This window comes from Geotrypetes seraphini, chromosome 2 (genome assembly GCF_902459505.1).
Source record: "Geotrypetes seraphini chromosome 2, aGeoSer1.1, whole genome shotgun sequence".
Taxonomy (NCBI): Eukaryota; Metazoa; Chordata; class Amphibia; order Gymnophiona; family Dermophiidae; genus Geotrypetes; species Geotrypetes seraphini.
In genome coordinates, this window is record NC_047085.1 from 345207562 (window position 1) to 345223885 (window position 16324).

The 16324-nt window shown below is 42.3% G+C and overlaps 1 protein-coding gene across 1 annotated transcript in view; it reads right to left on the minus strand.

Annotated features, from left to right (window-relative positions):
• The window catches only part of EZH2 (enhancer of zeste 2 polycomb repressive complex 2 subunit), a 378737-nt gene extending 365802 nt beyond the window's left edge, over positions 1 to 12935 (minus strand). The window contains 2 exon segments of the mRNA XM_033930316.1: positions 12574 to 12695; positions 12809 to 12935. Coding sequence (XP_033786207.1) covers positions 12574 to 12599 — 26 coding nt within the window. The 5' untranslated portion in view covers positions 12600 to 12695; positions 12809 to 12935.
• Positions 12936 to 16324: the final 3389 nt, after the last annotated feature.

Genomic DNA, 16324 nt, shown 5'->3' on the forward strand with positions numbered 1-16324 from the left:
CCTTGCAGAGAAACCAAGGTACCTTGATATAATCCTGGCGGTCCAGCGCTGCATTGGAAGGCTCCCCTGCTGGACGGCCACCCGAGTCCCCATCTGCCAGGCAGGCGCGAGCTCTGAGCGCACCTGTCTAGTCCCATGCTGCCGTCCGAATAGTGTCAGCTTGGCCCAGCGCTGCATCGGCAGGCTCTCCCATCTGCCGCAGAAGTGAAAGGCAGGCGCGAGCCCTGAGTGCGCCTACCTGGTCCTGCGCCGCCGCCTAAATGGAGCTGTTGGTTCTCGCAAGACTCGAGGGAGCTGACGGCACCATTTGAGTGGCAGCGCAGGACCAGGCAGATGTGTTCAGGGCTCGCACCTGCCTTTCACTTCCAGCGCAGATGGGGGAGCCTGCCGATGCAGCGCTGGACCGAGCTGACACCATTCAGGCGGCAGCACAAGACTAGGCAGGTGCGCTCAGGGCTCATACCTGCCTCTCATTGCCGCGGCAGATGGGGACTTGGGCGGCTGTCCAGCAAGGGAGGCTGCCAATGCAGCGCTGGACTGCCAGGATTGCATCAAGGTACCCGGGGGGGAGGGGGGGTCCAGCAGAAAGGTACAGGGAGGAAGGGGTCCTGTAGAAAGGTACTGGGAAAGGGGCCCTCCTGCCAGAATTAAATTAATCAGGAGGCTTCCCAGCCCTGCAGAAAGGTACTCTGCAGAAAGATACTGGGGAAGGGGGCCCTCCTGCTGGAATTGCAGTAAATTAACCACTAATTTAAATTTATAATAAATGTACAGCTGAAGCAAGAGGCCTTGAGTTGGACATGTTAATTGCTTTAAAAAAATTTAAAAAGAGAAAATAAAAATATAAAGGTATTAAGAGAGGTGTATTTTCCAAAGCTGAGCAGGTAATAGAAAGAGTTCCCTGCCTGCCCTGTCCCCGCCTGCCCTGTGCCCTGTCCCAGCCTACCACTAGACCATAAGAGGGAGGACAGGGTATAGAGTCTGGCAAGGAGTGTGGGGTTGGGTGCAGAGCCTTAAAGGGAGAATTTGGTTCAGAATGGGATTTTTTCTCCTTTTCCTCCTCTAAATCTAGGGTGCGTCTTATGGAGTGGAAAATACAATAAGGGCTCCTTTTATCAAGCCGCGCTAGCAGTTTAACGCGCGTAATAGCATGCATTAAGACTAGTTTTTTGGCCAGCGCGGGGGTTAGCACATGATTAAAAGTCACGCATGCTAACCCCGCTAGCGCGGATTGATAAAAGGAGCCCTAAATGTATGAGCACAATCGTACTTTGAGACCAAGATTTCTCCAACCTATTCCTCTAAGTCAGGGGTGGCAAAGTCCCTCCTTGAGGCCCGCAATCTAGTCGGATTTTCAGGATTTCCCCAATGAATATGCATGAGATCTATTTGCATGCTTTCATTGTATGCTAATAGATCTCATAAATATTCATTGGGGAAATCCTGAAAACCCAACTGGATTGTGGCCCTTGAGGAGGGACTTTGACACCCCTGCTCTAACTGCACTTACTGTACAAAATGCTCCATCTATCTCACCAATTAATAATTTACGTTTTGGTTTGATTAATGTCCACTCTCAGAAATAAAATATCATTTAATAAGAGATCTTATCTTACAACACAATCTTTTAACATCCTTTGCCTTACAGAAACATGGTTAACTGAGGGTGAGGAAGCTTAACTTTCTCAAGTGTGTTCCTCAGGATATTCTTTTCAACTCCTTAATCATCTATGTCGGAAAGGTGGTGAAATTGTGGTTATTTACCAATCTGCTTTACAACCTAAAATTTGAATTTCCTTCCAGTCATTACCATCACGAATACTTTCAATTCAGAATAGCTACCTCACCACCTTTAGACTGTCTACTCATATACCCTCCTCCTTCAAATACCAAAGATTCTTTGATGTCTCTTCAAACTACTTGATCACTGTATTGCAGCTACTAACCCTGTACTTTTAGGAGATTTTAATATAAATTTGATGATATCAACAATTCCTATACTTTGGATCTTCTCATGCTTATCAGATCTTACTATGACTATATTAATCTCAAGTCCTATTCATTGTGCTGGCTATACCTTGATATGGTTTTTATTCCTAAAATGCTCTACACATCTATCACAATTCAATCTAACACTTTCCTTCCTTGAACAGATTTATTCTTTGATTATACTCTCACATTATAAATCATTTAACAATTTTAAAACATTATCCAAAGATCACGGTTTCAGAGATTTCAGCAACTCTCTTGGACATCAATTAGTCAGGTTTATATAATTTTCCTTAGAAGAACAATCAAATTCCTGTGATAAATCAATGAGAATGTTGATAGATAAGATAGCACCTTTAGAACATCATACTACTTCTTCTTCTAAAAAGAATCCTTGGTATTCTCCTGAATTACTGTTTATCAGACATCAATTACGTTCTACAAAAAGACACTGGAGACATCGCCATACTCCTTCTTCTTTGAATCATTACAAACAACAAGTTTCTCTACAAATCCAGTATCCAACAAGCAAAAAAGTAATACTATCCAAGTGTTTAGCTAAAGCAAATATCTCCACTCTTTATGCTATTGTTAGAACACTTATGTCTCAGGGGAAATCAGATACTGTCTCCATTCCATCAGCACAAGACACATTGTAGCATCTTATTTTGAAGGGTTCCAGGCTGCACCAGCCCTAATGTCAGTTGATATCACTGGAAGAGTCCATTAGCTTGGACTAGTCTATTAGGATAAATAATTTTCATTGAAATCTAATCACTTAGCCCAGTCAAAAGCATCCATCTAGGACCTGAACTGATCATCTAATGCTTTTACTAGTTATGCAAATTTTTTTTTCCTAAGAACACTCAAACCAAATTTGCTAGTACACCAAGAAGCATAATGAGTATAACAGAGACTTCTTTAATGTGGGTCATTTCATTCAGTGAACTTGATAAAAGTCTCAAGCCAGATATCAATAGCTCTTGCCAGAGACATCAAGAGTAAAAAAAAAAAAAAAGAGTGGTTTTGTCTTCAGCAAATCAGAATCAAAATTTTGTTTCAAGTGTGCATTTACATGAGCAAAGGTTTCCCTTTAGTAATCTAGTATATTAACATCAAAATTAAAAAAGCAATCAGACCATGAAACATGTGAATGAGAAACAACTATGATGTGCATTTGCTGGAGAGATCAGGAATAAAGCAATCTGAAGTATGGCTCAAACTATGCATTAAGTATTGCTCAAACTATGCATTGGTCCATATACAATTTGAATCCAACCAGTTTCAGACACAGCTGATAAAATCAAAGACAAGAAAAAAGAATTTTTCCAAGAAATGCAGATTTTTTAAAAATCCAATGAGAGTGATTTATAGACCAACCTGTGTAGGTACTCGAGCAAAGCTCACTAACTGGCAAAAAGTCTGAGATCAAAATTCCCAGGACAATAAAAATATCAAATATAATAATCCAAAAAACATTAAAAAGATAGTTTAATGTGAGCTGATATTAAAAAAGAGTTTATAAATACTAATGCACTGCAACATTCCCCCCTCCCCCCCACCAAACATGGCTTGTAGACTTTAGGCCCCTTTTACAAAGCTGCAGCAGTGATACTGCCACAGAAAATACAGCAAAGCCCATTCAATGCCTATGGGTTTTGGTGCATTTACTACAGCAGTATCGCTACTACAGCTTTCCAAGAGTAGCCCTTTATGCATAAAATTATGCATAAAATAGGGGATATAACTATTAGTAATTACTGTCTCCATAAGGCATGTATTAACAGCAACCAATAAATTTAAAAAAATCATGACATGGTGCCACATAGTCATGTTTATCATCTTCACCTTTTATATACAAGGATCCTCGGTATTTAGTCAACTACCATTTTACTCTCCACTTCTTTTGCTTTCTTACATCCTTACTCCCTCCTTCTATCATTTCATCATCAAAGACTTCTACACTCCACTGGCATAAGAATTTCATCATTCCTCTAAGCATCTCTTTTCATTGTGGGTAGTTTATTTCAACAGACTTATTGGACAAGCATTGGATGGTCTCTCATTTGTGAGAAGGTTGTTTGCCAATAATAATGCACACTATGGCCAGGATTCTGTATAGGATGCCCATCTCAAAAGCCGACGGCCATCCTATATAGAATCGGGCCTAAAATAAACCTGATCTCCCTGATTCGATAAGTATAGCGGCCGTGGTTACCAGTCTTCCCCCCCCCCCCCGATCGAACAAGGCAGGAGGGATGCCCAATCTCTCCTGCCTGGAAGACCCCCCCCCACTCACCGATTGCCGGCAGGAGGAAGCCCAACCCCTCCTGCCGGAAGACACCCCCCGCGAAGGAACCCCCCCCCCCAAGCTAACACCCCCCACTAACCTTAAAAGTTGGCCAGACGGACCGGTCTTTGTACCGGCCGGCCAGCCCGCCTTCACCGAAATGAGAAGGCATGCACCGGGGAGGGGGCCTAAGCCTGATTGGCCCATGTGCCTAAGGCCCCGCCAGTGATCGTTGGGGGCATTCTTCCAGGAAGGAGGGATTGGGCATCCCTCCTGCCTCGTTCGTTCGTTCAGGGGTAGGGTAGACTAGCGGCCGCAGCCACTATACTTATCACAGGAGGGAGATCCCTTGCCGCAATAAGTATAGCAGCCACGTCCACTTACAATGTCTGGCCTACATTGTAAGTGTCTCCTGCTCTACTAGGGAGACGCGTACAGCCCCCTAGGTTCACCTAAGGTGACTTCCGGAGCAAACCATGCCCATGGCTAGCCTTAGGCGAACCTAGGCAGCCATGTAGGTCTCCCTAGGCTCCCGAAGGCGCCTAGCAGCCACATCTACTTACAATGTCTGACCTACATTGTAAGCATCTCCTGCTCTACTAGGGAGACGCATACGGCCGCCTAGGTTCGCCTAAGGTGACTTCCAGGGCAAAACACGCCCACAGCTAGCCATAGGCAAACCTAGGCGGCCATGTGGGCCTCCCTAGGCTCCTTGAGGCGCCTCCAATATAGGCGGCCTGCCTGGGGAGCATTTTAGAAAACATGTGTCCCGATTGGCTGGTTACAGTTGCCTACAATCGGGTGTTTGTAGAATTTGGGCCTATGTGCAAGAAGGTGCATTTTTTCCCAAATATTTTAAGTTTTTGCACATAGAATCTCTTTGTGAAAATATTCACTAATAAACTTGCATATATATTATCTGCTTTGTTATACCAGTTCATTAATAGGAAAACGTGGCACTGCAAAGTCAAGCAAAGTAGTTTGTATTGTGAATTTACTGAAAATCAGCACACATATCTTTGAATCCCAGTTTTCATACTATAAACACACCTCTTGAAATCTTATCTTTTTTGTCAGGTCCTGTTGCTCATTTTGACATGCAACTCTTTGATGCTCATTTGGAAAACTTGCTCATAATTAGCCACAAACCTGTAGGAAATTCTTCAGATTAGTATATCAGCCTCCAATAAGAGCATGTAGCCCGAAAATAAGGCAGGAATGAAGACCAAAGTAAATCCAGTCATAGGAAGGTAGAATGAAAAAGAAATGGAATAGTGCACTACTAGAAAAATTTTACAAAAAGGATAAGAACAGGCTAATAAAAGGAAGAGGAGACACATGATGGAAAGTAAAAACCAAATTAGGTCAAATACCTACCAGACCTAGGGCACATGAGCAAACTATGGCTCAGAGGCTGAAATCAACTCACTAAAGAGCAAAAAAAAAAAAAAAAAAAAAAGTTCAATGGAATAAGCTTTCTGACATGCTAACACTAATGTTGTGGGTTTTCACACTGAAAGGATTCAGGCCAGCCATGATGTCCACCTTTTATAATGCTCTCTCTCTCAATCAGAGTGGACATTTTGCGCTATGGATGGAATGAACATCAGTTTGTTATGTCTCATATGTTGGTGGAAATTCTTATGGCTGCTCAAGATGCTCATTACCATCACCAGGGCAGCACAGAAAGAAAAGGTGATCCAGACTAATGGAGAGAGAAAGCTGCACAAGGAGAGAAAAGAAAGAGGAAAGATGGCAAAAAATAAAATATATATAATTTAACTTGTTAATAATACAATTAATGCGTTAAATATTCAACGAACTAAAACTGCCACTGTGCACTATATACCTTCCCTCCCTTTAACTAACCTTTTATAGTGCTAGCAATTAAAGCAGAGCATTGCCAGCCAGTCTCTTGTAGTCTCTTTAGCCCCTGCTACAATGAAACAGGAAGTTACATCAGCTGTTCCAGTGCAGCAGGAACTTAAGACATAAGAGGCCGTGGTGCTGGCGAGTCTGCTGGCAGTGCTCTACCTTAATTGCTAGCACTGCCAGCAGGCTATAAAAGATTAGTTAAAGGGAGGGAAGGAAAAAGAGCAACTGACCCAACCATGGAATGGGGAGATGGGGGAAGGAAGGAGGAGAGAGACCTAATATAGTGGAACTAGAAAAGGTTCAAAGAAGAGCAACCAAGATGATAAAGGGGATGGAACTCCTCTCATATGAGGAAAGACTAAAGAAGTTAGAGCTATTCAGCTTGGAAAAGAGATGGGTGAGGGGAGATATGATTGAAGTCTACAAAATTCTGACTGGTGTAGAATGGTTAAAAGTATATCAGTTTTTTACTCCATCAAAAATTACAAAGACTAGGGGACACTACGAAGTTATAGGGATTGCGGAAAACTTTTCTCACTCAGAAAATAGTTAAGTTTGGAATGCATTGCCAGAGCATGTGGTAAGAGTGGTTAACGTAGCTGGTTTTAAAAAAAAAGATTTGGACAAGTTCCTGGAAGAAACATCCATAGTCTGCTATTGAGACAGATATGGGGGAAGCCACTGCTTGCCCTGGATCGATAGCATGGAAAGTAGCTACTATTTGGGGTTTTGACAGGTACTTGTGACATGGATTGACCACCGTGAAGACGGGATATTGGACTAGATCAGGGATCTCAAAGTCCCTCCTTGAGGGCCGCAATCCAGTCGGGGTTTCAGGATTTCCCAATGAATATGCACTGAAAGCAGTGCATGCACATAGATCTCATGCATATTCATTGGGGAAATCCTGAAAACCCGACTGGATTGCAACCCTCAAGGAGGGACTTTGAGACCCCTGGACTAGATAGACCATTGGTCTGACCCAGCAAGGCTATTCTTATGTTCATGGATGGAGGGAGAGAGGGAGAGAGAAAGAGAGACAACCACGGAGGGAGGGAAGGATCACAGAAGTTTTACTGGGAGAAAGAGATGCGGAGTGGGGGTGATGTTTGAGAGGGCCAGATTCTGGAAATAGGGATGGAAGATGTGGAGGAAAGAAGGCAAGAAATGGTGAGCACAGAGTGATGGGGAGAGGAAAGAGAAGAGAGGGTACCCATGGAAGGGAATGTGTCCATGAATGGCAGGAAAAAGAAGAGGACAGAAACTGGACAGATTTGAAAAGTTGATCATGAAAGATAGATATAAAGCTGGAAGTAAAGAGGAGTAAGTAGACAGAACAGGGAAGCAGAACAAGATGATTAGAAAAATAAAATCACCAGACAATAAAGGTAAGATAAATGATGTTATTTTTAGTTTAGTAAAGGGGTAACGGGATTTGATATACCACCTTTCTGTGGGATAACTGAATTGAAATGTGTCAGTTTTGAGAATTTGCGTCTGCTATGTATACATTGCATTATACAGCAGGAAATGTGAGGGGGCACTTTATGCAATTACCGTAATTGTGCGACTACAAATTTAAATCGTGATTCAAAATTTTTTTTAAATCAAGATATACTGTATACACTCACACAAGGTGCCGCTGAAAAGTTCTAAGCCCAACCAAGAAGAGAATAATGTGGAGCCATGAAATTTATAAGTTATTACACACTTTTCATTTCATTTCATTGAAATTAAGTGTCAAAAAAAGTGTGGAATAACTTGTATATTTAATGGCTCCATATCATTCTCTTCTTGGTTGGGCTGAGAACTTTTCAGTGGCCCCTCATAGTATACATTGTATATTATATTATATATACTGTATATACACACACAAAAAAAGAAACAATGAAAGATTAGGTTTCTTACCTCTGCTAATCTTTCTTCTTGTAGATTTCTCTGGAGGCTGAACTGACGGTATCTTGCATCTCCGATAGCTTCAGCTGCAGGGCAACTAAAAGATCCCTCCCCTTTGGGCTACCTGCCTGACCTGCTCAGTTGGTAGAAAAGCCATGGAGATCAATGACAACAGGAAACAGAAGAAAAGAAAGAGAGAGCGCAGGAACTCCCACTACCAGTCAATTCTGCTCAATCTCGTATTATACTTAAAACTATGGCCAAAAAGGGCCAACTGGAATCAAACACATAGGGCTCCTTTTACAAAGGTGCGCTAGCATTTTTAGCGCACGCACCGGATTAGCGCGTGCTAGCTGAAAAACTACCGCCTGCTCAAGAAGAGGCGGTAGCGGCTAGCGAGCACTATTCTGCGCGTTAAGGCCCTAACGTGCCTTCATAAAAGGAGCCCATAAAGGTAAACATTACAAACTGAAAAACCCAGGAAAATCCTGGAACATGGACACAGCCAGATCAGAAGGGGAACCCCCACCAACCCTTAAACCTTACAAAGGGGAATATGTATGTAATTCTTAGTGAGGCTGGTCAAAGACAGAAATCCAGTTTACCAGTTACTGAAGAGGCGACCTGCGAAACGGACAAAACAGATGGGTGGGAATTCAGCCTCCAGAGAAGATCTACAAGAAGGAAGATTAGCAGAGGTAAGAAACCTAACCTTTCATTCTTGTACAATCTCTCTGGAGGCTGAACTGACGGGACGTATCAAAGCTGTCCCAAAACTCAGAGGGGATCCGATGAGCCCGCCGCAAGAACAGAAACGCCAAAGGCCGTATCACCCATAGCTGCCACATCAAGCCTGTAAAACCTGGAAAAGGTATGAAGGGAAGCCCACGTGGCCGTCCAACAAATCTCCTCAGGCAAGACTGCATGAGATTCATTCCATGAGGAAGCCATTCCTCTGGTAGAGTGAGCCTTCACGCCAAGGGGAGGCTTCTTCCCCGCTGCCACATAGGTTGCAGAAATGGCTGCACGTGTCCAACGTGAAAAGGCAGTCCTCGAAGCAGGCCGACCCCGACACGTGGGGCCCACCAGGACAAACAAATGGTCCGACCAACAGAAGTCATTAGTGGCCTCTAAGTATCTCAAAAAGAGACGCTGTACATCCAGATACCGCAAAACACAGTCCTGAGACAAGGAACCCGAAGGAACAAAGGCTTGCAAATGAACTGTCTGGGTGACATGGGAAGAGGAAACCACTCTCAGAAGTAAAAAACAAACAAACAAAAAAAAACCCGATGCTTCTAAGTCCAAAAAATATAGTTTTAAAAACTTTAAAGAAAATCCAAGATGGTCGCCACAGGTGCCAATTTTGACAGAAAAACGGCCGTTAAAAACTCAGGAAAATGCTAAAAACGGCGATTTTAGGATTTTACAGGTGGGGGGACCAGGGAATGCAGGGAAACCCCCCAAAACCCTGATTTGAGGACCCCCCAAGATCGTCAAACTCTGTGACTCACAGACACCACAAAGACATGTGCTGCAATGCATTTCAATGGCAGCCAGCAATACACAGTGCAAGCATAGGGAGATCTTTACCTCAGGAGCTGATTAAACTGGATTTTTCTGATCTTCTGGCTGCCTCAACTTCCCTGTCACCTCAGATCACGATCACCAGGACCCCTCAGGGAAATCAGCGAAGACATGTGGTGCGGTTCTGATCCCGGCATACCTCCTCGGAACCGCAGCAGCCTGCCCTCTACCCCTTTGCAGACGAACCAGGAGAGAGATGGCTCCCGATCCTGGAGACCCGATCCAATCTGCAGGCTGTCCAAAGGGCTTACTGCAGTTTCAGGCATACAGAGCACCCTCCAGAAGCAGACAAACTTTAAAATGTCTGCAACCTCCCATTGAAGGATCACTTGCACTGAGTTGATCCGCAGCACGTGGCCAAACCCGCAAAATAAATTAAAAAAAGACTAGAAATTGAAAACAAATCATGAGCAGAATTAAATTCAATCATGCAGTGAAGCTGCAGGAACAAACTGAGCAGTTCAGGAAGCTCCCGTGCAGGTAGCCCAAACGGGAGGGATCTTTTAGTTGCCCTGCAGCTAAAGCTATCAGAGATGCAAGATCCCATCAGTGCAGCCTCCAGAGAGATTGTACAAGAAGAGACATGAGCATGCAAATTTAAACTTTAAATCCAGATTAATGACATCTACGTGTATTAAGGTTTCAGCTTCTCAAAATTAACTGTCATATCAATAACACAAAATCTTGTAAAATACATCCACATTTCATTACTGCACATTCAAAAGATGGCTCCACATGTTACTTTTTTGTATTTGTATTAGAATATTTTTAAAGTTTTTCTCTTTACAAGTAGTCTTTCCCAGCTCCTGGGTATCAATAAAAATAGCTGAGTGTGGCACTGTGTTAAAACAGTTTTACCACTCTTAGAGGAACAAGGTCACACAAAGCTAGAGGTGGCTATCAATCAGTTAATCCCCTCCTACAAAACGACAGCACCCTAGCCTTTTCACAGAGCAGTGCTTATCAATCTTTTTATGGCTGTGATCCCATAATCACAGCCAAATAAAACCAAGTGATCCCTCAAGAGGTGCAGATTAATAATGCACCTATGGCAAACCCATCCAGATTTCAATCCCAAAAGATTATGACGCTATTTGAGGTCTTGTCTCCTCACAGTTTGGGAAGGTCTGTCATAGAGTGTTAGCAGCCTGATTACCCAGCATTAAATGACTCCTTTTATCAACCAGCAGTAGAGCTTTTTACTGCGGGCTGTCAAGGTAAATGATCCAACGCTCATAGGAATTGAATGAGCGTAAGAGCATTTACCTCCCAAGCCCGCAGTAAAAAGCTCTATCGCTGCTTGATAAAACGAGCCCTAAGTTATAAGAATCAAATTTAAGTCTGTGCTGATTTTTCTGCTCTTCTGTTCTTCATTCTTCAGTATGAAATTTTCTGAATAAGCCTTGTCAGCATCCACAATTAATTGTTTGTACTTATTTGTAGATGTAAAAGCAAAAATTCATATCCTTCTCAAATAAAACACCAGACAGTGTGCTTCAAAGAGGAAATATTATGATAGTTTCATAAGTTTCTCATATACAATAATAAAAATAATATACATACACATGCTTTGGTTTTCTTATACAGTATCTTTAAATAAATAATTAAATCCTTATACAATATGAAGTATGAAACAGAAAATTTATCTTAGTTGTTAAAAAAAATAGGCAACCTCCCATAAAAAACATAATTTCTGCCTCTGTACCAGGAAGTTCTGCTACCTCGCTAGCCAAGCTAAAATACAATCCCAAATTCTGTAGCTGAAAAGTCAAAAGTTCCCCTTTTTAGGATCAGAAATTCTTCCAACACTGAAACCCTCACTGTTATTTCCATTCTCCCTAACTAACCTGTAAATGAATTCCACCACCACCACCCACCCAAAAAAGTCACCACACATTTGGAAATTTCCCCCTTTGCCTTGTAGTACTCTGAATCACTCAACATGTTTTACTTAAATAATCTCAGAAAAAGATGCCATTTCTCCCACACATCCACCCATTTATAAAATACCAAAAAAGATCATTGACTCATCATTGATGCATACTATAGTTTTAAAAAAAGTGACTGTGTAATTTATATTTAATTATTTTTGAGCATAACGTTCAGTTCTATTTGACATATTTTTGATAAGTGGCACGTTATATCTAAGCAATTTACAAACATAAATGTAAGAAGAAAAATAGCATCAAGACAGGGACATAAAACGAACTCAGATTACAATCATATAAGATATACTGTAACATAGAATACATTAACGACCATTCAATACGGGAAAGGTAAGAGAAAGATAATGAGAAATCTCCACCACCAACAACCCAAAGCAAGCAAGGTCAGCCTGGAAGAAACGATAATGAAGAGCAATAGGTTCTGAACCGTGCGTGGGTAAGTTGTGAATACTTGGAACAAGAGCACTCGGAATTTGTATTCCCTGGTACCCAGGGAACATGATCACATCAAAACTCATTTAATAACCCCAAAAAGGGTGGAGGGAAGTCAACGAGAAAGGACTCGGCGCCCAGCGTCAGAATAAACGCTACATAAAGATAACCGTGAAAAGTAAAAACGCACACAATAGATTGGGGAGGGGGGTCCCCAGATTTTCTCTCCTTTATTAAAGTTATACGGCCGGGACCTTTTAATACACAGTGCACATCAATATAGGAAAAATAGATCCGATTGCTGCTTGAGATGTTCACAACCTGGCATCCACAAAGCAACATACACAACTTTACTCGGAGACAAAGGAAAAGTGAGAGATCCGGAAACCGGCAAATGGGAGGATAGGGAATAAACGCTCCACCAGTCAAAACACTATCAGAACCTGTGAGAGACACACAGCTGGGGGGGGGGGGGGGATTTAGGAAAAACTTGAAGAGAATGAGAAACATATAGACACACACAAAAAGGAACATTAAAAAAACCGTGAAAAAGCTCACCTCATCTCGCCCAGTGGCACACACATTTTCTTTATTCTGTATTCTCCAGCACCCGAGGATGAGGAGGGGGATCCTCAGCCCCAGGAAGAGATTGAGCCGAGTGGAGACACAACCACGGACACCTTAAGTCAGACACACACAGCTTCACACTATGACTATAGAATTAGCCCGCCTTCACATCATCATTAATGTCCCTTTCGGCACAAAAAAAAGGGAGGCTCCATTACTTTCTTACCTACTCTCACTCGTTCTTCCGCTTCCACTCCACCGCTTTCTGCTTTTCCCCCCTTCTCCGCCTCCGTTCCCTCTCCGCCTGCCGGAACCCGAGTCCCCAGACCGAGCGCCAAACGCGCTGCCCAATTGCGATGCGCCTCATTGGCCCCTTTAGAATTAAACCTCGCGCCCATTGGACGGCAGGGGAGGCCGCGTCTGTCCAATCAGGGGTTGGTTTCAGTGGTTGGGCGCCGGCAGAGAGTCTCCCCACGGTGAAGGCTGTTGGGCTTAGGCCCTGGATTCTTTTGTTCTAGTGCTCGCGCTGGTGATGCGGTGCGTGCCGGTTCCTGTTTCATAGTATTACAGTTTCCAGTATCATTCGTGTTAACGTGATTTATGTTTTTCTTTCTTTGTTTCGGAGGGAAAACGTTCTAGTTAGTATTGCTAGAAGAAGGCATGGTTCTTGACGCTAAGGGGGAATCTGCTGCATGTGCGCGCCTAGTTTTGAAAGTTCTGTGCGTGAAACGTTTTGGGAATTTTTTTTTTTTTTTTTTGTAACGGTCGGCGCTTGGGAACGGAATTGCCTTAGTAGCTAATGATTAATCTTTTACTGTGTCTGTGATTTACTAGTTGTTAGAGTCGTGGTATGAAAGATCTGGGGATTTTATTTTTTTTTTAGGCCGGCTTAGAAGTATTTTCTTATAGTAAACCTTTTTTTTTATTATTATTATTATTTTTTTATAATCAATATGCGAGGCAGTTATGGGATTTGCTTGTGCTGTCAAAACGCGAATTTAAACTATATATTTTAGTCAAGATATAAGGGTTATTTAGACAATTCTAAACATAACTTTGGTCTGCCCCCGCCCGATACACGATTAATTAGTTAATCAGAGCCAGAGGCCAGGCAAAAGTAAGATGAAGTTCCTGGAAATTTTTTTTTTTAACTATCTTGGTATTTTGAGGAAAGGGTTTAGTTAAAATTGGCTTATGGAAGACATATTCTAAATAACTTAATTTTAAAACGGTTTAGCTTAGCCAATGTAACTTTGTTGTTGTTACAAAAATTGGAATATCTGCTCAAAATAAAATCAGGCTCCCAAGTTGAATGGAATTAATTAGCAGTTATTTAATTACTGTACCATCCTTTCCCCACAGTTACATTCAAAGCAGGGGTTCTTAAACTTTTTGGTTTCTACACCCCCTTGCGCTCCCTCCCTAAACCACATGTCCATTAGTAACTACTGATCTATATATGTAACTTCCCCTCACCAAAAGTTCTGGGCACTAGTTAAACTCTTTTGGACAAGTTCCTGACCAGGTGATTATTACACAAAAAAATAATTTATCCCAGGACAAGCAGGCAGCATATTCTCTACATATGGTTCTACATGTGGGTGATGTCATCCACGGAGCCCCGATCGGACACTCTCGCAAGCAAACTTGCTTGAAGATCTTCAAGCTTGCGAGTGTACCGCGCATGCGCGTGTGCCTTTCCGCCCTAGCTAGGGGGCGCGTCTTCTCAGCGTGGCCTCAGTTCTTGTTTTTCCATGGAGCCAAGAAGCTCTGCCGTTTCCTACTTGCCTTCTCGCACCACGGCTTTCTTTGTTTTCTTTAAGTCACTGTGCGGCACGTCTTTATTTCAAACCAAAAAAAAAAAAAATGATTTGTTGTGTTCCCGCTGGTTTTCCTCCAGCGGGCGTTGCTTGGGCTTCAGCCCTGCCGCTAGTCCTCGTTTGGCTGTGGCTGTGTTTTTCTTTCTCTCCTGGCCTTTCACCATGTTCACCACATGGCCAGGCCTTTCCTTCTTTGGACAAGCCAGGGTTGGATTAAATCTAGGTAGGCCGAGGAATTTGATACCCCCTTTTGTTTGTACTTAAACCCAGTCCCAAAAAATAAGCACTCTGACTCCAGGAACGCTGCATCTTTTTACTGTCAAACTGTAGAAGAAGCCAAATGGCAAAACTATCCTTCATATAATGAGTCAAAATGTTGTGTGATTGTGGCACCAAGGTACCCCCCTCTTCAAACATAGCATGCCCCAAAAAGAGGGAGAAAAAGCCTCAGACTAATGTAGCAGTATAAAACCAAAAGGTACAAATCCAAACTACTTTTGATAGTTTCACTGGCAAAAAACTCCCTCACAGAATGGCTCAGGTTTAGAAAAGAGCAAAGTTACCCAGTGGCACGTTCAAGAACTTAGCTGATAAAAGATGAATTGAGCTCCAACGCTGTCATGTCTTCTCCACGATCACAGTGCCAAGTAATAGGCATTTAGAAATGCAGATCTAGAGAGCCATCAAAGCACATGTTGCTTCTGTCCAGGACATGTCTGTTAAGCGATATTAAGGGTCAAAGAGAATGTTATGCATTTACAAGGATACTTGTAAAGTCAGCTCTGCTGAAAAGGAATAAGATGCATTGATTAATCACTTTTTACATTAAATATGCTTGTATTCTTGCTTCATCTTGCTGTGATCCTATCTATGAACAAAACAGAATTGATAATAAAGATTAAACATTTACATTGTGGCTCCTTAGTTGCAAATGCTCTGACTTATGACCTGTTAAAATAAAGCACAGAAGAATTAAAATGGTTGAAACTTGTCATGCACTATTCCAATAGGATAATCATGGAATATCCTTCAGCAGTTGCTGTATAGAACCCTAAATTGAGAGCTAAATTACATACACCCTTTTACAAAGGCTAGTAGCGGCTGACGTGCAGCAAAGACTCCAATGCCCATTGAATCCCTCTGGGTGTTGGCGCAATTACCATGGCCTGCCATAATAATGGTTTTTGGAAAAGAGGGCCTTAGTGATTCCCAAACCTGATACTGGAGGCTCCCCAGCCACTCATGTTTCAAGATATCCATGATATCCCCCCCCCAAAAAAAATGTGATGTACAAGATGCTGGAGCTTTATTAAAGTCAATAAGATGTTGTCCAATGAATGGTCCAGGTTTTTAACTAAAGTGAACCATTCATTGAACAACAATGACTTACTGACTTTAATAAAGCTCCAGTATCTTATACATCATTTTTGCAGTTTTGTTTGTTCTTTGTTGTTTGACAATCACTGCAGACTCGTAGGATTTCTCTTCGTTTTGTCTTCCATATATTTACAAGGGTCATTCCACATCAATTCAACCAATGGTCCCCACCTCAGCATTGCAGAAATTGATGATAATCTACTGGAATGGAGACCAATATATAAGATGAAAAACTTCAAAATTTCAGATTTCAGACTTCTAGCTTAAACAGTTTAAGAGATAATGGCTTTTTATCCAAAGGGGGGTCAGCACAATTCATGTCTGACAAAGTCTGGACATTTCTTTGGTCTTAATAGCTTTGCCATTAAGGATCCCTGTTACAAAGCCCCCAGTGTGGCAAATGTGATGCAGCATACAAGAATTGAATGGGTTGTTTTACATTTGCAGCACAGGAATTGCTACCAAGGCTTTGTAAATGGGACCCTAAGGGCTTGATTCCATAAACAGCACCTAACTTATAGGTGCCAGTCAGCACAGTTGTTGAT